The 22386-nt window shown below is 42.3% G+C and overlaps 1 protein-coding gene across 1 annotated transcript in view; it reads left to right on the forward strand.

Annotated features, from left to right (window-relative positions):
* The window catches only part of LOC121269775 (lamin-L(III)-like), a 72487-nt gene that overhangs the window by 22499 nt on the left and 27602 nt on the right, over positions 1-22386 (forward strand). Inside the window, exons 5-8 of the mRNA XM_041174684.1 lie at positions 17140-17265; positions 18841-19061; positions 20466-20679; positions 21355-21462. Of these exons, the coding sequence (XP_041030618.1) occupies positions 17140-17265; positions 18841-19061; positions 20466-20679; positions 21355-21462 (669 nt within the window). The remainder of the gene's footprint in view (positions 1-17139; positions 17266-18840; positions 19062-20465; positions 20680-21354; positions 21463-22386) is intronic.

The following is a 22386-nucleotide window of genomic DNA, read 5'->3' on the forward strand; positions in this document are numbered from 1 at the left end:
ATGTAGAACATCTGTGACACCCAGGAGGATTGGTTGTGCTTGCACTTCAGGACTATAGATCCTGCACATGGAATTAGTGAACTGTTGTATACTCAAAGTTGAACAATAGTAGGTTTCACCAGGGTCTTCCACGTCTGTAGATGCATGATTCTTTTAGAATCTGCAGAGGTAGTAATTTGTCACATGCCCTTGTGTAAATCTTGGCCCATAATGAGTATTTATAACCTTCCTAGCACAAATAATTTGAATCTTGGAAAACACTTGGTTGGTGTGATGGTATCTGTTTTCCATGACATTGACGGGACATCATCGTCACTTTTTGGTTTGTCAATCATGTCCTGTGTTTCTGATGGGTTCATTTCTATTGCTTGAAGATACACAATGTGTGTCATCTGTTTGGACCAGTGCACAGCTCTTTGTAGCTGCATCAGCCTTTGCCCTAGTGCACTGCTGCTGCCAATGGCCCTTTCTGCCACATGCCTTGCTTAGTTGATGAAATGCTGGGCATTTGCTTGGTGCATAGAGAAGGCCACACCTTCCACATGTTTTGCGAGGTTTGGGTGTTCTAGTGAGTATGTCAACAATTGGGTTTGGACTTAAGACCTGTAAGCTTCGTCGAGTAGTTCTTGAGTAGCTCTTTGATGCTATATGTTTTGGGCTTGTGCAGCAGGTCTTTCTGGAATGCTTCCATGGGAATGGATGTGATCACCAACTCAACAATTCTGCCTGCTTGCTGTGCATTTGGAAAATCACAATACAGACTCTTTTTTTTCTCTGCATCTGCGGATGAAGTGGTCTATGGATTCTGCAGGCTGCTTTCGCAATGACATGAACGATTGTTGAATACAGAGGTTTAACCTGATTCTGAACTGGTCTCCTAATGTCCATTTCTTTTGGGAATCCTTTAGCTCTTCTGTTAACCCTGACTTGTTCAGCCTATGTAGACCTTCCTTCCTGATTGCGAGGTGAATTTTTCTGATTTGCTTGTCTGGTTCAGACACCTGAATCAAGAAACCACAGCTCTGTAGCTGTTTAAACAGACAGTAGGCCAGCTGTATCGCAATTCAAATTGGGAGTTTTGTGAACAAGTTTACAATCTCACTTTGAACTTCCTCCTTGTTTTATTCAATTTATTGTTCAACTCTGAAGGCGCCTGTTGTAACCCTCTAGCATGATTTTTCTAATGGTTTTGTTTGTAATTTTGTTTGACTCTCCCTGACTCACTGTCATGTCAGCCCACACTTTTTGGTCACTTGCCTGTCCCAATTAAGCACTGGGCTGGTTCTCTTGATGTGCTATCCCACTCTCTGAACTGACAGGCCATGCACTGCAATCTCACCACGAGGTATCCATCTGCTTACCAGCTCTTTATATGAGCACTGCCTCAGCGTCTTCCAAGCTTTTCTTTGCAGTCACCGTGCTGCGATTTCAGCACTCTCTGATGCTGTGAACTCGTTGCGCTCTTGACCAAAATGCTGAGGGTCATCTCCTGCCATGTAACATGGTCAAAAGTTGTTCACCATGTCGTATCTATACTTTGCTGCCACACTTTTTGACAACCGTTGAAGACCATGTGCTTTTATAATGATATAAAGGCACCAATCACTCTTAAGGGATTGTGTAAACATGTTGTGGGTTTGTTTATTTAAGCTAGGTGCATGAGAACAAGTTTAGAAAGCTTGATGACATCAGCAGCAGAACTGTGTGTACTGTTTTCTGCTCATAGGCCAAAGTGAAACTGAGACTGGATCATATGACACACTTGCTTTCTCGTGATGGCATGCTGCTATCCCTTAAAGGCATATTACAACAGCGAACTATGACATACTTTCTTTGTGAGTGGGAGAATGAAGTGGGGTAAGGAGAGAATCGCTATAACTGCTCACCCTGTGCATGTGCTTATTGCCTGTAAATAAAGAAGCTTAACAATTCATATTATTCTCACTAATTTGTTAATCAGTCTGCCTTCCTGAATATGGAGAAGTGCACGGCCATATGAGTGAGGAATGTGGCCATTAGTCCTCCAGCATATCATTGCGTTCACAGATTATACTATTGTCTATCTAGATTAGTGATTATCAAGTGGACACTTGTGTGCGATGGAGACCTTTTTCAGGGAGTCCACAACGCAGGGCTGACCTTATGGGTGCGTGGCCTGAATGAGCGACATTGTCAAGAGTGAATGAGCGACATTGTCAAGAGTGAATGAGCAAGTGTGCATGTGGCAGCTGGAAATGCGGTCTATTATCCTGATACTCCTGCTCTTGTGCTCTCTGAGAGATGTTTTCCGTTATCACCACCTCTTTCCACCCCCCACTCCCCCCACCCTCCACAACCCCAGTGCTCCTACTATTCCAGCTTCATGCTTTTTACACACTCCTCTTCCATGTTCCAGCACTTGCTTTCTGCTCTGGCCCCCTAAACCACACCCCCACCCCCCAGTGTTCCTGCTCTTTCCCCTAGTGCCCTCCCTGAGCTCCTGTTAAGGATAGACAGACACAACCATCCTGCTGGTATCTGTAAATAAATACCTGTTTTCTCAAAAGCATTATGAACGCACACTTTACATGCAGGTCCTTCATATTATAAATACTATAATTTAAATGGGGGAGCCATGATTACTAATACATTTGAAAAAGGATCCTTCAGCCAAAAAAAGTTTTGAGAGCCATCAATTTAAATATTGGATAGCACAATGAACTGATCCTGAGGGAAATTGTGCCGTCACAGGAGTGATAGGTGACACACAATCCGGAAGAACGTCCAAGACCGATTCAAAATGCCTAATATGTGCTGGTGTTGATTGATGTGGTCAGCCGCTCCCCAGCCAAGGGAAAGTAGTGGTGATTGATTAAGTGACTGCATGTTTGATTTAAGACTGATCATGCTTTTTTCCTTACAGAAAAGCAATAAATACTAAGTCCACCAATGTGTTGGAAATAACTAACATTGATCACTCCATCAGTCATCGGTCTTACTTACAATCTATGGGCTTTGCAATTGTCCCATCGGGGCTCATGTGAGCAAGACTCCTGTACTTCTGCATTGCCCTGATTTTTTGAGTTGTTTGTGATGTTTCTGGGAGTCTGCCCTAGGGCCTTTCACAACTTCTCTTTGAGTCAGTAGCCTGGAATTTACTGCTTTGGCAATATTGTTGATGAATGCCGTACATGAGACCCTGGAGCTCACTGATCTGCCGGTCGTGAATTAAAGCAAAATTTGATGGAAGAATTTGAATGTGTCATAGTGAGCACAGAGTGAGTCAGAAGTGGCAGCGCTAATGTCCACCTGGATCCAAGGCAGGCTCTGCTCCATAATAATAGCAAGCACTGAAGATGCACCTGTACCATTTGTTATGGTGCAAGTTTTGAATAAAATCCACACCGTAGTTGTACTCTTCTGCAGTGTGGGAGACAAACGCCATTTAACAAAATAAATTCCTCAGTTCAGCTCGTATGTCTATAAATTTATGCCACAGCTAAATGCTTACATTGGCCAGTTTCTTTGGGATTAAAGCTAGGTGCCTGGAATTTCCTCGAATTCTTCTGATTGATCACTGTTGGTGGAAACACTGTGTAAATGGGATTTCTCCCAATTTTGCGACATTTATGGCACCTGATCAGGAAAACATCTTGAGGAAATTCCATGCAGTGAAATCTACTGTAATCCTCTGAATACCCTTATTTTCTTCTTTTAAAATTTATCTGGAAGTTAAGGTGCATTTTATACATGGCATCAAATCAATTTTGCAGCTGGTTGAGAAGACACATTGTGAATGATAATGCTTATTTGCTAGAAACGTTGCATTTCAATAGCATTTTAAAAAAATTCTTCTGGGTTTAAGGTAGAGAACCGTTTCTTGTTTTCATTAATTTTTGGCAATTATAAAATTAATTTTTGAAAGAAATTATCAGGAAGCTAAGTTTTAAGAACCTTGCTTCAGATTTATTTACCTGTATAGAAGCTGTGCCCAAATTGCTGTCCTCAAACTATTTATGTTGCTCTTCTAATACTGTTACCCTGTTACTTTGGTTTTCAGCAACTTCTGTCATACGTTTGAAGGTTGCCATGTAATTTTTCCCTTTCTCTGCCATGTTAACAGTTAATATTTTTAACTCAACATTAGTACGAAGAGTTCCACCTTGCTGTATTGACTTGTCTGCATCTCGCATGCAGCTTTCAATTGAATAATAAACGCTGTTGGTTCATTCAGTCTGTTTGAATATGGCGCATTTTGCATAGGCGTGGGGAGCTGGCTGCTCAACAAACTCAGTGGAAATGGACCCTTTAGCTTAGTTAAGTTTGCTCACTACTTTTGTTAAGAAGAGGGGTCACTTTGGCAGTATTGCAAAAATCTAGATGTGCATTATGCATGGGTGATCAAGCAAATTTGATTCTCCCATCATGAAAATCAGTTTTTTAAAAAAATTATTCATGGGATTTGGGCTTTGCTGGCTGGGCCAGCATTTATTGCCCATCCCTAATTGCCCTTGAGAAGGTGGTGGTGAGCTGCCTTCTTGAACCGCTGCAGTCCATGTGGTGTAGGTACACCCACAGTGCTGTTTGGAAGAATTGCAGGATTTTGACCCAGCGACAGTGAAGGAACGGCGATATATTTCCGAGTCACGATGGTGTGTGACCAGGTGGTGGTGTTTCCATGTGTCTGCTGCCCTTGACCTTCTAGATAGTGGTGGTCATGGATTTGGAAGGTGCTGTCTAAGGAGCCTGTGTGAATTCTTGCAGTGCATCTTGCCGATGGTACACACTGCTGTCACTGCGTGTCGGTGGTGGAGGGGAGTGAATGTTTGTGGATGGGGTGCCAATCAAGCAACTGCTTTGTCCTGGACAGTATCAAGCTTCTTGAGTGTTGTGGGAGCTGTACTCATCCAGGCGTATTCCATCACACTCCTGACTTGTGCCTTGTAGATGGTGGACAGGCTTTGGGGAGTCGGGAGGTGTGTTACTCATTGCAGAATTCCTAGCCTCCAGCCTGCTTTTGTAGCCACAGTATTTATATGGGTAGTCCAGTTCAGTTTCAGGTCTATGGTAACCCCCAGGATGTTGATAGTGGGCAATTCAGTGATGGTAATGCCATTAAACATTAGGGGCAATGGTTGGATTCTCTCTTGTTGGAGATGGTCATTGCCTGACACTTGTGTGATGCGAATGTTACTTGCCACTTGTCAGCCCAAGCCTGGCTATTGTCCAGGTATTGCTGCATTTGAACATTGACTGCTTCAGTATCTGAGGAGTCGCGAATGGTGCTGAATGTCGTGCAATCATCAGTGAACATCCCCACTTCTGACCTTATGGGATGAAGGTCTTTGATGAAGCAGCTGAAGATGTTTGGACTGAGGACACTATCCTGAGGAACTCCCGCGGTGATGTCCTGGAGCTGAGATGACCGACCTCCAATAACCACAACCATCTTCCTTTGTGCCAGGGGTTTTCCCCCAGATTCCTATTGACTCCTGTTTTGCTCAGGTTCCTTGCTGCCCTTGACATCAAGGCCACATTTGACAGTCACTCTCTCCTCACCTCAAGAGTTCAGCTCTTTTGTCCATGTTTGAATTAAGGCTGTAATGAAGTCAGGAGCTGAGCGGCCCTGGTGGAACCCAAACTGGGCGTCAGTGAGCAGGTTATTGCTAAGCAAGTACCACTTGACAGCACTTTTGATGACCCCTTCATTACTTCACTGATGAACCTAGTAATTAGCCAGGGTGGACTTGACCTTTTTGTGTACAGGACATACCTGGGCAATTTTCCCCACAGCCAGGTAGATACCAGTGTTGTAACTGTACTGGAACAGTTTGGCTAGGGGTGTGGCAAGTTCTGGAGCACAAGTCTTCGGGACTATTGTCATGGCCCATAGCCTTTGCAATATCTAGTGCCTTCAGCCGTTTCTTGATATCACGTGGAGTGAATCGAATTGGCTGAAGACTGGCATCTGTGATGCTGGGGACCTCTGGAGGAGGCTGAAAGGATCATCCACTCAGCACTTCTGGCTGAAGATTGTAGCAAATGCTTCAGCCTAATCTTTTGCACTGATGTACTGGGCCCCTCCATCATTGAGGATGGAGTTATTTGTGGAGCCACCTCCTCCAATGAGTTGCTTAATTGTCCTCCACCATTCACGACTGGATGTGGCTAGACTGCAGAGCTTAGATCTGATCCGTTGGTTGTGGGATCGCTTAGCTCTGTCTATCACTTACTGCTTGTGCTGTTTGGCAGGCATGTATAGCTTCACCCAGGTTGACATTTTTAGCTATGCCTGGTGCTGCTTCTGGCATGCACTCCTGCACTCTTCATTGTGTATTATATTTTGAAATTTTAAAGCAACAAACTATTTCAATTTGTTATTTTCTTTTAATTATCAAGATGTGGGCAGCACCAGCAAAGCAGGTGTTTATTTCCGATCTCTAGTTGGCCTTTATTAGTAAGCCACACCTTCATGAACCTCTGCAATCTGTGTGGTGAAGGTTCTCCCATGATGCTATTCAGTGTGGAGTTCCAGGATTCTGACCATGAAAAAACAGTGACTTATGCCCAAGTCAATATCATATTCAGGTTGGAGGGGAACATCATGATGATGATCATATGCATTGTTGCCCTAGGCCTTTACCCTAGGGCAATCATTTTCAGTATTTTTGGACTAGACCTGATTTCTTAGAAAAGAAGGAAAAATATTGCCTCATGTAGTCTCCTCTGCCATATTGCTGCTACTCATTTGAGACCCACCTTTAACAAAACAGTCTTTCCCATTCTTGGGATGTGCAAGTACATTTCCACCAATGTAATAATAGAGAATGTGTGATGTCTATTGTAGAAACAGATTTCTTGCAGAATTTGAAAATCCTGAGGGAAATAAATCCAGCTGTGTGAAGATTAATACAGAAACACAGGGAGAATGAGAAGGATTGCAGGAAACATAGAAAGCCAGCAACAGAAGCATCAAGTCACTCAGGTATAGCAATGGTAGAAGGTAGGATAAGAAGCAAAGTAATTTGAATTGACTCTGGAATTATAGCATTAATTGTTCCTGTATGTATTGCTTTTTTAAAAAAACTTCTGAATGAATTGAATCAAGATGCACTTGGAACAGAACAGGGCTTGATGCTGTAGTGCTATCTGTTTTGGCACATTCTGGTCTGAGTTGACCTTGCAGTGACATCAGCTGTGCAGCTGGGAGATTTGCTGGCCCTGTGAATTCGTCTTAATGTCACTTCTTAGTGAACATGTTATGAAGCCCCCTGAGGGCAAGAGTCCATATTTTCCCCCCTTATGTTGAGAGGAGGGATTTTCTTCTTTTTATTTTAGGGCCTTGTTTTTATTGGGCTGCAGGGAAAAAAAGATTTTAGTTTTGTGTTCCTTTAATCCATTCAGATGGTCATATGATATGCTTAAAGAGAGTGTGTCAAAATGTTAATATGAAATCATGAAGGTGGAAACTGATTTGTGTTTTACATTGGTTTGGAAACCATATGCTGGGATTATCCATTTCTCCTCTTAGTTTAACCCTTTACTCCCCACCTCACAAAATAAGTAGCATTTTTTTTATACTGTGATCATTGGGAGGGGATCATTTAAGGGGGTTGTTCCAGGTCTTCTGCCACTACAAGTTCAAAAATATAGTTGCCTCACTTGTGCTTGTGACCCCTGAGTGGAAAGTGTCCAGTCTGAAGCTGCGTTGTCAGGCGATGGAATGTAATTTCTTGGCTGTAATCCATCAGAAACTTGCATACTTCACAAGGACAAACTTCTGAGCGAAATGAGAAGGCAAGTATCTTCCTTGACCACTGTCTTCCTTTTTAAATACAAAACAAGTTGGCTTGTTTAAGCAAATCCTCCAGTCTAGCATAGATAAATGCTAGAAAAAGATGTGCAAAAGAAATGATTCTCTAATGCCTTAATTCAGTGATATAATGGCTATTTAAATAAGAACTTGACATTGTACATTACCTTCAGTGAAACTGTTGTCTTTAAGGTTGTAGCATGAAAATCTAAGGTTTATTTTTTTGTTAGCTCTTTGGTCTGGAGCAGCGATCACAATCGCTGGACAGCACTTCCTATTTCACACTATAAGATGTCAACCCTAGTCTTCAGTGAATGTCATGCACCAGTGAATCCAAGGTTATTGCCTGTAGTCAGAACCTATTATTGGTTTATAGTCTGCAATATTCAAATGTCACACAAAGTTGCACAGATCATAAGCTGCCATCCTGAACAGTTCCGACCCTTCAAAATTGGGGGTATAGGAGTTGGAGTAGGTCATTCAGCCCCTCTCACCTCCTCTTCTCTGAGATCATGGCTGATATCTGACCTAATTCCATAAACCTGCCTTTGCCCCACACATTTGGTTAACAGAAATCTATCAATCTTGGGCCAGTTGGAAATTTAAAATTTGCATTAACTGTCATTTGTGGAAGAGTGCCAAATTTATACTGCCCTTTGCATGTAGAAGTGTTTCCTGACTTCAATCCAGAAAGGCCTGGCTGTAATTTTTAGGTTATATTTCTTAGTCCTGGACTCTTCCACCAGTGGAAATGGCTTCTCTCTTTCCTATCAGTTCCCCTTCATAATCTTAAACTTTCATCAAAACATCTCTTAACCTTAATTCTGAGGTTTGTGTAATCTCTCCTCTCCTCAGGATTTTACCATTCAAGTCTCATTCTAGTAAATCTAGGCTGCATTCCCTCTAGGGTCAACATATCCTTTCTAAAATGTAATGTCCAGGACTGGACACCATTCTCTAGGTGTGGCCTAACCAGGGTTTTGTGTAGGTGTTGCAAGACTGCTAATCCCCTATATTTTAGTCCTCTAGATGAAAAAAACCACCTGTCAATTAGCTTTTTTGGCTTTCTATGCTCATTCATTACATTTTTAGTCTGTGCACGTGGACTTGAGTCTCTTAAACTTCCACTACTTCTTGCATTTCACCATTTATGAAGTACTCTGATTTATCCTTTTTACGTTCAAAGTGGGTGATCTCCCATCATCTTGTATTGAAATCCATTTGCCACTGTTTTGTCTATTCACCTCATACCTCTTTCTAATTTTATACTTCCATCAATAATGCCTCCTATGTTTGTGTCATTGGCAAACTTGGACACGTGGTCCTCTACCCCATCATCTAAGTTGGTAAATATGATGAATAGATGAGGTCCTTGCGCACAACCCTAGTCGCATCATACCAGTAAGAGTACCTGCCCATTATTTCCTTCCACCTGGCCAACTCCTTATCCAGGTGAAGAATTTGTGCTCAATTCCATGAGCTTCAACTTAAGTTAATAGTGCCTTATGAGGAATTTTGTTGAAGGTCTTTAGGAGGTTCATAAAAATGATGTGTCGAAGCTCATATTAGTCCAAGTCTGGTCATTTTTAAAATTCCACCTTCCCTTTATGCTGAAGGAAGGACTCTGGAATATGTTGAGCAGTACCCATACTTTGGCAGCCACCTCTCTCAAAAGATCGCCATTGATGAGATCCAACACCAGCTCAGCCTTTTACAAACTACGGCAGTGAGTGTTTGACAACAAAGACCTCCAAGTCAGCAACGGTCCTAGTGTACAGAGCAGTTGTTGTCACCACTGCACTGCAATGAGATGTGGTGTATCAGTGACACAGACCACTAGAGAAATTCTAGGGGCAATGCCTCTGCCACATTTTTTGCCTGATTGCTTGTGGAGCTGGCTTCAATAAGGACACCAGCATTTCTTTGATGGTCCTTCAGATTCAATGTGAGGACCATCAAAGAAATGCTAGTGTCCTTATTGAAGCCAGTTCCACAAGCAATCAGGCAAAACTCCTGCAAAAGTAACTGCGATGGACTGGACACCTGTTTCCCAATGGCCAAAAAGTATCTTCCCCTGCCAGACCCTGTGTTCTCAACTCTCAAATGACCAGCATTCCAGTGAAGGGCAAAGAAAACACTTCATCGACACTCTGAAGCTCTCCCTGAAGAGCAACAGCATTGACGTTAATGATCGGGAAGGGCTTGTTACCAATTATTCAAAATGGCGACAACTTCTCCATCAAGCTGCATTATGCTTTGAGTCCAAACATGGTAATGATGAAGCAGAGCTGTGGCAGTGAAGGAAAGAAAAGGAAGGGAATCCTCCAGTTTGGATCCCACTACTTCCCGGAACATCTTGTCCGTGTGACGAAGACCTGCTGGTCGAGAGTCCGCCTGTTCAGCCACGTGAAGACCCGTGGCACAAACCCATGACCCTGAGCAGGTGTCATCTTCAAATTGAGGATCAGCAGCCGATGAGGAAATGACATCCAGGGACATTCTCCAATCCACTACTTTAGACACTTCTTCAAAAAATAATCAGTTTTGTCAGATATGACCTAGCTTGTGTAAATCCATGCTGGCTCCCTCTGGTCAGCTGAGAATTTTCAAGGTGCTCTGTCACGTTATCCTGAATTGTGGACTTAATTTCCTGACAGCTGATGCTAGGCAACTGGTCTGTAATTCCCTGAGGCCCCTCTTCTCACCGTTCTTAAATAGCAAAGTAACAGATCCAAATTTCCAATTTTTAGGAATGGTTCCTGAATTGGAAGAACTTTGCCGATACCCTAACTGTAACCTTTCCATGTCCTCACTTCATTCCTTTTAAAACCCTGGGATGAAAAAACTATCTGGTCCTGGGAATTTGTGACTCTTTAGTACCATTGTTTTCTATAGCTGGGGCTTCAGCTACTTCACCATCTATATTAACGAGTTAGATGAAGGCACTGAGTGTAACTTCTCCAAGATTGCTGATGGCGCAAAGCGAGGTGGCAAAGCAAGCTGTGAGATGGGCACAGAGTTTGCGATAGTGACAAGTTACACGAGTTGGCAAGAAAGTGGCAAATATGGAGCATAATGTGGGGAAATGTGAGGTTATTCAGTAGGAAGAAGAGAAAAAGGGAATCATTGAGAAACTATTAAATGTTGGTAATAAAACAAAATGCTGGAAATGCTTAGCAGGTTTGGTAGAATCTGTAGAGAGGAATAGAGTTCACGTTTCAGGTCAATGATGATGAGAAACGTGGAAGACTCCACTCCGACCCCCACCTCCGCATTCTACAACCACTGTAGTTGTTTCCTGCTCTCCCGCTCTCTCTCTCTTTTTGCTCAATCCCAAAAGCACGATAGGGCTCCCCTTGATCTCACCATCCACCCTGCCAGCCTCCATTTTCAGTGGATCACCTGCCATTTTTACCATCTCCAAAGTTATACCACCACCAAAAGATATCCTCCCTTCTCTTCCCCTTTTTAGCTTTCTGAAGGGGCAGTTCTCTCTGTGACACCCTGGTCAGTTCCTCAGTCACCCCCAACTCCGTTTCCACTTCCTGGTGCACCTTTCCGTGCAAGCGCTGGAGATGCATCACCTGCCCTTTTACCTCCTCCTTTCTCACTGTCCAAGGCCCCAAACACTCCTTCCAAGTGAAACAGTAGTTTGCCTGTACTACTAAAGCAGTGAATGCAGTATGCAAAACATTATGATGTAGTCTCCTCTACACCAGGGAGACTAAATGCAGAAAAAGTGACCACTTTGTGGAAGACTTCTGTTCAATCTGCAAGTGTGAGCTTCCTGCCTCATGTCATTTCAATCCTCTATCTTGCTCTCACTCTAACCTTTCTGTCCTTGGCCTGCTGCAATGTTGCAACAATGCTCAGTGGAAGCGCAAGGAATAGCACTTCACCTCTTGACTGGGCACTTTGTGGCCTCCTGGGCTCAACATTGAGTTCAACAATGTTAGGTCATGACGTCTGCCACATTTTGTTTCCTGTCTATTTGTTGGTTTATTGTTCTCTAGTTTCTGTCTTATTTCCTTATTACTTTGTTTTCTGTCGGCAGTGATTCAAGATCCTGCCATTCGCACCTCCTTCAGGCACAGAGTCTGCAAAGGGATATTGACAGATAATGCAAGAAGGTGGAAGACATGGAGCATAATGTGGGGAAATAAAGTTATTCACTTCAGTTGGAAGAATAGAAAACTGAGTATTTTTTAATTGGTGAGAAAAATATCAAATGTTGGTAACCCAAATCCAACCTGAACAATTACTGCCCCATCAGTCTACTATTGTCGGTAAAGTGATGGAAGGGGTCATCAACAATGCTATCAACCAGCAGTTGTTTAGCAATAACCTGCTCACTGATGGTCAGTTTGGGTTCTGCCAGGGCCACACAGCTCCCGGCCTCATTACAGCCTTGGGTCAAACATGGACAAAAGAGCTGAACTCCAGATGTGAGGTGAGAGTGACTGCCCTTGACATCGAGGCAGCATTTGACCGATTGTGGCATCAAGGAGAACTGGAGTCATTGGGAATCAGGGAATCAATCCACTGGTTGGAGTCCTACCCAGCACAAAAGAAGATGGTTGTGGTTGATGGAGGTCAATCATCTCCATTCCAGGATGTCACTGCAGGAGTTCCTCAGGATAATATCCTAGGCCCAACCATCTTCAGCTGCTTCATTAATAACCTTCCTTCCATCATAAGGTCAGAAGTGGGGGGATGTTCACTGATGATTGTTCGGCACCACTTGCAACTCCTCAGAGACTGAAGCAGTCCATGTCCAAATGCAGTGAGACCTGAACAATATCCAGGCCTGGGCTGACAAGTGGCAAGTAACATTTGTGCCACACAAGTGTCAGGCAATGACCATCTCCAAGAGAGAATCTAACCATCAACCATTGTCATTCAATGGCATTACCATCGGTAAATCCCCCACTATCAACATCCTGGGGGTTACCATTGATCAGAAACTGAACTGGGGCCAGCCACATAAATCCTGTGGCTACAAGTGCAGATCAGAGACTAGGAATCCTGTGGTGAGTAACTCACCAAAGGCTGCCTACAAGGCACAAGTTAGTGTGTTGGAATACTTTCCACTTCCCTGGATGAATGCAGCTCCAACAACACAATAAGCTTGACACCATCTAGGCCAAGGCAGCCCAATTGGCACCCCATCCACAAACATCCACTCGCTCCACCGCTGACACACAGTGGCAGCAATAAGATCTACAAGATACACTTAAGGAACTCACCAAGGCTCCCTCGACATCACCTTCCAAACCCACAACCACCATAATCTAGAAGGACAAAAGCAGCAGACGCATAAAAACACCCCTCCAAGCCACTCGCCATCCTGACTTGGAAATATATCACCATTCCTTCACTGTTGCTGGATCAAAATCCTGGAACTCCCTTCCTAACAGCAATGTGGGTGTACCTACACTACATGGACTGCAGCAGTTCAAGAAGGCAGCTCACTACCACCTTTCAATGGCAACTAGGGATGGGCCAGAAATGCTGGCCTAAACAATGATGCTCACATTCCTTGGGGGGGAAAAAAATTAAAAAAGCAAAATGCTGGAAATGCTCAGCAGGTCTGACAGCACCTGTGGAATTAGGTATAGAGCTAACACTTCTTTACTTGTCTCATTACCAATCCCTTTGGCCTAACACCATGAACCCTTTTGTCATTTAATCCCTTCTGCCCTCCACTATATCACAAACCCTCCTTTTCTGTTCTCTTGTCCACCCTTTTCACTTTCTCAAAACCCATTACATTTCCTGTTTTTCCTACTTTTGATTAAAGGTTGCAGATGTGGAACTTTGGGCTAAATTTTTGGGCGCCTTTGGGTGGGTGCGAGAGTGGAGGTGGTCAGGGACCTGAAAACTGGCACAGGTTGGCAGGCCAGTTTCCTAATACCATTCCCAGTGCTGGTTATTTTGGAGGGAGGTGGGTTTGGGATGGGCAAGGCTACCAACCCCCGTGTAGCTGGTAAGCTCACTAAGAGTCTTGTTAAATTTAAAAGAATTTTCCAGTCAACTTCTAATTCCACAATGGTGAGGCCTGGAGGTCATGTGTGCCTGTCTGGGTGCGCGATCAGCTACAGTTTCCACTGTAGAAGGGTTCACCCTCATCCCCTGGCTGCAAGAGCCATTTCTAAGTTAAATTTTTTAAAATGTTGGTGAGAGGGCACCTCCATGTTGAAGTGTTGCTTCTGCTACTTAACCTGTCATCATAGCTTGATGCTGCTCTCCAGCGGCAAGGCTTTTGATTGGTCCTTCTGCTTCAAGAGCATCCTGCCATCCTTCCTTGGATAGGGAACGTGACTCCATGCAAATTAAGGGGATGGCTTGATGAAAATCAAAATGAGTGACTGGTTTCTCCTCCCCTCCCCCACCCTGGGCAGCTCTCGGCCCCAGAAACAATCCCAAAATCTCTCTATCGCCCCCCCCCCATAGGGAAAATCGAGCCCATTAATTCCATTTCTCTCTCCATAGATGCTCTGGGACCTGCTGAGTATTTCCAGCATTTTCTGTTTTTATTATTATTTATATATTTTTTTACTGGTATTGGTCTCTGTAGTCCTAGGGCTGAATTTCTCTATCCCCTTGGAAATGGTTTTGGAGGTGGGGAGGGAGCCATGTTGGGATGGCTCCATGATGCATTCTGGCAGACTTACTTGGTATGGGCTGGAAGCCAGGCCAGCTGGCCGCCTGTGGAGGTGGTTAGCCAATTGGGGCAATTGGAGCCCCGCTTAGGGGGCATTGGATGGCAGTATTTTACTGACATTGGAGAGGCATCCAATGTGTGCAGAGGCTGCCAGCTCTATTGAGGTAGCCTCCCAACAGTAGGCCAGGGAGTCCGAGGCTCCGCCTAGGTGGATGAAAGGCTGCATCCTGCCTGAGATTCTGCCTACGGAGTGGTTTCCCCTTTAACCCGATGGCTGCACCAGCTTCAGGCCTCCTGTGTTTACCACTTCCTTGCAGGTAAGTGAGGCAGCTCCGCTCTGAGGTGCCCTCGTGCTCACCTGCCTGCCTCGGCAATACTCCCCTCTCTTGGTGGGGCCAATGGCCTAACGTTGCTGCGGGCTGCTGCTGAGCGGATGGCTATCTTTCCCAAGAAGCCTCCTTCAGAAAAGTGACACAGAGCTGGAGACATCACGAATTTTCCAGCTCGTCAGCTTTCTAACCCACCTCTGCCTCTGTGGCAAAATCAACCATTATCTTCCTAGAGACTCTAGATTTAGTACTCACTCACTGAAATAATGTTTCTGAAAATTAGTGTTTAATTTACCCTCCTCTACAGGCAGGTCATGTCCTCTGATTCTACAGCTCTGAGAACTCTCAAGCAGTGATATATGTTTCTACTTTACATGGTAATCAACATATGTACACACAATGGACAAATCACTTTGGGGCGTAGCTATAGTGAAAGAAAATGAATTGTACAATGGAGACTCTATTAACAGCAAACAGAGTGCTCACAGTTTGTCTATGTGAATGTCAGGCCGGTGCTCAGTGTATATTGTCCTAATGAGAGATTGACAACCTCCAGTATTAAGGCTGTTTTTCTCTCTCCAAAGATGCCAGACCTGCTGAGTATTTCCAGCATTTTATATTAGATTTATAGCACGTACAGTGTTTTGCTTTTATATTTGGCTCAGTATTGATACATAATTTATCTTTCTTAGGCCCAAAGCGAAAGTATTTTCTAAACAGTAAAAATCCAGGAACTATGAGGAGCAGAGAGATTTAGGGCTCCTGGTTCAAAAATCACTAGAAACTAGTGAGCAGGTACAAAAAGTAATTTTGAAAAGCTAATGGAGTGTTTGCCCTTTTCTCACGGCAGCTGTTATACAGTGGGGTGGACATTGAGTTATGCTACGTTTATATAAAGCTCAGGTTAGACCTCATTAGGAGTATGTGTTCAGTTGTGGCACCACACCTTAGGAAGACTATATTGGATTTGGAGGGGTGCTGTGTAGATTCATCAGAATGCTACCTGGGCCCAGATTTTCATACCTCGTTCCATGTTGGAACAGAGGCTGGGTGCGGGTGATGGGAGGGAGGAACTCAAAATATATACACACATTTTTACAATCCCTGATGTGAAAGCGATGGACTAAAAAGTGGTTAGAAGTTTAGTGATTTTGGGGGGGGAAAAAACTGGTTTGTTGCCAAGCAACAGTGGTCAAGTGACAGAGACAGCCACATAGACCATGAAGAGTTCATGTCAGTGAAGACAGGGATTTTTCCGTTCTCTGAAGAGAAAAGTATAAGGCTAGTGGGACAGTCCTTAACTGAATAGTCAGTTACAGGGCTCAGTAACGTGATCAGTTTAGTGGTGTTGCTACTGAAACGGTGAGTTTAAAGTGTGGTTATTTTTGGGTGTCTGGGGACAGATAAGAGCCGGGTGAGAAGCATCATTCTTTGGAAGAAAACTGTTTGCATGTGTGCTGGTCCCAAGCAAGGAGCCGGTGTATCAAGCTAATGGTAACTCTTCATTGGTTTGTGTCTGTAAAGAAATCACTGCCTAAAGGAATATGGGAAATTGAATCATCATCTTGTGTTTGTATTGATTTCTTTCTAACCTTTTTGCCTGGTGTAATAATATAGTTTATTTTTCTTATCTCAATAAATATTTTTTTTTTGTGTTAAAAATTCATCAAACTCCTATGAATTTGTTAATTAACTTTCCTCCATGGTTTCTAAAAGAAAAAAATTAGGATCTATCAAGCCAAGTTTTACTCTGGTATCTGACTTGTCCAGTATGAACATCATCTGGGATCATGACATATTTTACGTCCACTCAGGATAAATTAGGCCTTGGTTTAATGTCTCATCTGAAAAATGACACCTCTGACAGTGCAGCACTCCCTCAGTGCTGCACTGGAGTGAGAGCCTGATTTTTGTGTTCAAATTCTGGAGTGGGACTTGAACACACAGACTTGAGTCTCTAAGATGAGGGTGCTACCAACTGAGTTACAGCTTAGAAGCTGAAGCAGCGATTCCACTATCTTTTTAAAAAGAGACAAGCGTTTACATAGTGTCTTTCATGACCTCGGGAATGTAAATTGTTAGAACTGTGCCACTTTAGAAACCGATAACTTTTGTAATCTCTCACAATTCACAACCAGCAATTCATTTGCTTCCCATGAAAGGAAAAGTCTTCTTCATTAAATGGTCTTTGTAGGATCTGCATAAATCTGGCGATAGCTATGCTGGAAACTGGTTTTTGAATTTGAGAAATTGATGAATCACTTCGGGTTGGTGCGGGGGGTGGGGTGGGTGGAGATATCATTAGCTCATCTACTCTGAGGATCTCTCTCTCTCTCTCTCTTCATGTACAACAGCTTGAGAGTGCCCAGCTGGCTGCTGCAAAGAACAACGATTTCGCTAATGCCGCAAAGGAAGAAGTGGTGGCAGCAAGAATGAGGACGGACACCCTAACGTCTCAGCTTCAGCAATGTCGCAATCGGGTAAAACCTCAATTTATTCCATAGAATTTATTCGAAGTTATCAAGCGACCTCGTGAGGTGGAAGTTGCGGAGGGTGGTGTGAGATGGGATTTTACGTGTAAATTGCAACTACGGAATCATGTAGCACGGAAGAAAGCTATTTGATCCATTGTGCCCTGTAACAGCTTTTTGGTAAGAACTATCCAATTAGTCTCGCTCAGTTCCCTGTGCTTCCCCATATCCCTGCAAATTTCTCTTCTTTACAAACATATAGTCAATTCCCTTTTATGACAGTTACTATTCAACTTGCTTCTGGTGACCCTTTAGGGCAGTGCATTCTAGTTCATTATTTGTTGCTTAAATTTTATTTCTTTGCATGCCCTTGAGTCTTTCGCCAGTTGCCTTAAATCTGTATCGTCTGGTTCCCAATCCTTGTGGTTATTATGAGAAGAGGTTCTAATTCCCTTTGGATATTAATTAACATTGACTGCCATGTATTATTATATTTGAGTTCTTTAAGTGTAGTGTAAGAAGTTGGATGATATAGTACAGGGGTTCTCAACCAGGAGCCACAGCTTTCTAATGGTTCATATGAAGGTTTCAAGGGAGCCGCAAAAAAAACCAATGGAAGCATTTTTTTAATGCATCACCTCAATCAACCACCCACCTGTCGTGTATTTTTTTTGCCTAACACTCTCACCAACCTTGTCCGATTTATCAGTGCTTTGGGTGGGTGATGCACAACAGCTTGGTGATTGTTCTGTTGAAGGGTCATGAGGACTCGAAACGTCAACTCTTTTCTTCTCTGCCGATGCTGCCAGACCTGCTGAGTTTTTCCAGGTAATTCTGTTTTTGTTTTGGATTTCCAGCATCCGCAGTTTTTTTGTTTTTATTTTTTAGCTTGGTGATTATTGGTTGGGTGGTAGATGTCATTGTGCCTCAGATATGGTAGGTAGGGTGATCCTGTGCAGAGACTGCACTAACAGAGTACATCGAGGTTATCACCAGTAGCATCATAAAAAATAGCAAGCTGATTTCCTCAATTCACTCACTAAGGAATAGCAGCCAGTGTGTAACAAATAACCAGTAACGATAGGAAAACTCACTCTTCACATTCACTCTCTATTGTAGGGTGCCAGTCATGCTGGGGTTTAAGGCCTAGTTTAAGTCACATCCTCTGTTAATTTGTCTGTGACTTGATGGTAGTGGGAAAATAAAATTGCATTTAATTTCTGATTATCTATTAAAGGGGGTGGAGTTAATATATAATTGGATTTTTAAATTATTGAAAAATGTACTTCTTTACATTTCAGAAGCAATGCTTGATTCTTTCACACTCATGAAAGAGCTTTTTTTATCTGCATTATCTCCAGACTGTTTCCCAAATTGATTTTTTTTTAAAAAAGACCCTAGATGGAATAAATTTTGCTCCTACAAGCTCTTGTCTCAAAAAGATTGAGGGCTGGGTTACCCAAAGCATGACCACGGGATGGAAGCTTTGTTTCAGAGGAGGTTTTCGCTTGCAGAAAACTGTTTTTCTTTTTCTGAATTGACTTTTTCTTAACCTTGCCTCTTTTATTCTCCTGATGTTCTCAGGTTTCTGCCCTGCAAACGAAAGTTCAGGACCTGGAGACGGTGTTAGATCGTGAGAAGGCCATTAGCCAACAGCGGATAATAGACAAGGACCAAGAAGTTGCTGAAATTCGTGAGAAAATGCTGATCCAGCTGGAAGATTATGAAGAATTACTTGGTGTGAAACTGGCATTAGACATGGAGATAAATGCCTACAGGAAGATGCTGGAGGGAGAGGAACAAAGGTGGGTTCCTTGAGACATGAGCTTTGTTCATCATAAATTACAATGTACAAGCCAACCCAGCATATAAGATCCAATTTTTCCAGCCTCAAGAATTGTGTTTTGCATATAATATTGGTGGGCGCTCTTCTGACTGCTGCGCATGCCCACTGAGCCGTCGGGATGCATGCCTGATGTCATCTCGTGCGATTTTACGCCCATTTGGGTCGGGTGTGTGCCCACCCACAGAATGTAAATTCTGGTCATGGACTGCTTTGTTTGAAGATGAAATTGGTGATGATGTAGATGTGGCAGGAAGCTCATCTCTGCGTTTATATAGAATACCAAGATTATGTAGTTTGATTCAACCTCCAGACACTTATCAAGGAGTGGGGGCGAAGTCAGTGACAAGGGAACAGAGATTGTGACAGGGCTGAAGACAGTTGGCATCTGTCTTCCCAATATTAGTTGAAGGAAATTTTTTCTCATCCTGTACTCCTCTAAATCTGGTCTTTTGGTGGGGGGGTCCTATGATAGATGATGGATTTCTAAAAGAATGGCAATTTAGGATAGCAAAGGAAGTGCAATTATGTACCATTATAGGATCTTCCTCCTTCAAATAATGACATCCTTCACCACGATTCCACCCAACTATCTCTTGGGTCATATTGTTATTTTGGTTATTTATGGTTAGGGAATTTTGACCAATTTGTATTTTTTATAAAGCAAAAAGAACTGAACTGCCATGCAATCTCGAATCTTTGTGTATAATAGAAGTGAGCTATGATGTCAATAGAAGGGCAATCTTTGTGATATCATGAGGTATAAAAGACTTTTCCTCAGATGAATCTATGATGGCCAGATTCCTGGAGTGTAGGAAGACTATCATTCAAAAAATGGCAAACACTCAATAAGTATGTAATTCTGCTCATTCAGTGAATCAATCATCACTTTTGAAATGATACTAAAAGCATAAAGGGGAGAGTAGGAATGATATTTTCCATGCAAATAGTGCTGAAAATATAGAATAATTTGTCCCAAGTGGCTGTTGATGCTGAGTCAGTGATACTATTTAAATGGGAATAAGGACAACGTTGACAATCATTCAAGGGTCTGTGGAAAGTGCAGCCAAGTGGGATTGGAGTCCAGTGGGGGAGCCAATATAGATGAATAGTCTTGGTCTGTGCCAAAATATTCTTTAAAACAGGAATTGAAGAGCGTGATCATTCCTATGGTATTAAAGAATGGGTGTACAAATTCTTACTGTATCAGAGGTGTAAGGAAGGTTATTCATACTGTGTAATGTGTTTTTGTTTTAGTGAGCTTTTGCCTGTAAATACACAATGGAGATATTAGAAAGTGAAATTGCTACACCTACATGTAGTATAAAATATTTATTAACACCTTCAACATTGTCCAATATTACAGACTTGACTTGACCCCCAGTCCATCTTCACGTAGTGTGGCACGCACCTTAAGTCGTGTCACTTCAATCCGAGGAAAGAAGAGGAAATTGTCTGAAGCCGAGATTGCCAGCTGCAATTGTGAAACACATGAACATGTGTTTTCCATAGGAAAGGTTATTCTAGAAGAAATTGACAATGAAGGAAAATTTGTCAAATTAAAGAATATTTCTGATAAGGTAAAGACCCATCTAGAGTTTGTTGCCTTTATTTTACCGCACCAAAAATGCTGTTGTATGCAGCAATTGGTGACTTACACTTGAAGAACTGATCTTAAGTAGCAAGATCTATGAATGGCGCTTACCATCTTTCCCTCCCACCAAATTACTTGGCTTTCTGTCATCTGACGGTGCTGACTCAATTAGTTGAATGACTGCTTTACTGCTTCTTTTACTATTTCATCTTGAAAGAGTAAAGTGTTGTAAAAAATGATTCCCAGTCCTGTATTAGGACTCCATATTTACAACTCGTAACTAGATTCCTGCAAAAAAGCTGCCGCTTCATTCAGGAGCGGAACTGGGATTTTGGGTGAAAAGAGCTTGCAGGCTAGATTTGGCCTATGAGTTGTGTCTTGAGCACTGCTGTCCGGTACAATACACAAGGTGTGCTATAAACTATTTTTTGAGCATTGTCATTAGAGCCCATTGTTACATGTAACATGTAAATGTTATGTTACAATGTAGCATGCATGCCATAATTAAGTTCATTTTTTAAAAAAAAACTAAACCAAATTCTTGGTTTTAATGAAAGGTTTTTTTTTTCTTTGAAAATTGTGTGCAAAAAAAAATCCATATTGGGTAGAAACTGTTACTTAATTTAATATTGAACCTTCAAGTTTTGTCATATTCTTGTAGGATCAGCTATTAAGTGGATGGACTATAAGAAGACAATTTGAGGATTTGACCCAGATTTCATTCAAATTTCCTGCACGTTTTACACTTAAAGCTAGGCAAACTGTAACAGTAAGTATTTATCTAGAGCTGTCGTAATTTCTTTATAAAATATCCATGCAGAAGCATGGATAGAGCTTTTTTTCTACTAGAAAATGAGAGATTTATTATTTTGTACATTAAAAAAAATTGTATTGAAAAGTTTAGTTTACAACCCCCATTTCCCCTCTTCATTTACATAGGACTAAATAAAAATTATATATTTTTTAGCATCACGCAATGTACTTTTATGGAAGCATAAGAGAAGTTACTTGTTTGGCTACATGGAAAATCCATGTCCAGAGAATGCTATGAGTAATGTGGGTGGCAGGATAACTGATGAATTTTCCTAAGATTCCAACTATCATCCGAACTTATATGGAAATGATTAATCTATTTACCTATTTCTTAGCTTTTTTCCAGCAAGTGTCCAATGTGAATAAAGTGTTCGTAGCGCCTGGAAAAAAGGTTGTAACGTGTGGGCATTTCATTAAAAATTATTACCTTTTTACAAAGACAAAACACCAAGGGGAATTAATTAGACTTATTGGCACCCATTTTTTTAGTAGCAGCGAGTGCCCTTAAAGTTCCAAAATGGCATCCATGGAACGCATGCACATGTGGTACAGGCATTGGCACTTGTGCAGTGAGTGTCCACTTAGAAAATGCAAACGGGAAATCTGTCATGAAAACGTGTTCATAGGACATAGAAAAATCTGTAACATGTGAAGCATGATGATTCCTTATTATTAAATGGACTTTTGATCAATCACAGCATATTTACTCTAGTGCTGTCAAATGTTCAGCAGAAGGATGGGACTCCACCTATTTAGAGGGATTATCAACTACTTACTTGTTGGTAGCTTGGTTCATTTTCTTGTGGCTGCTACCATTCTAAAAGTGTTTCGTGCTTTCTGTAGTTTCAAATTGCAGGAATCTGAAGCAGGTGGTGTGGCA

Source organism: Carcharodon carcharias, chromosome 26, assembly GCF_017639515.1.
Source record: "Carcharodon carcharias isolate sCarCar2 chromosome 26, sCarCar2.pri, whole genome shotgun sequence".
Taxonomy (NCBI): domain Eukaryota; kingdom Metazoa; phylum Chordata; class Chondrichthyes; order Lamniformes; family Lamnidae; genus Carcharodon; species Carcharodon carcharias.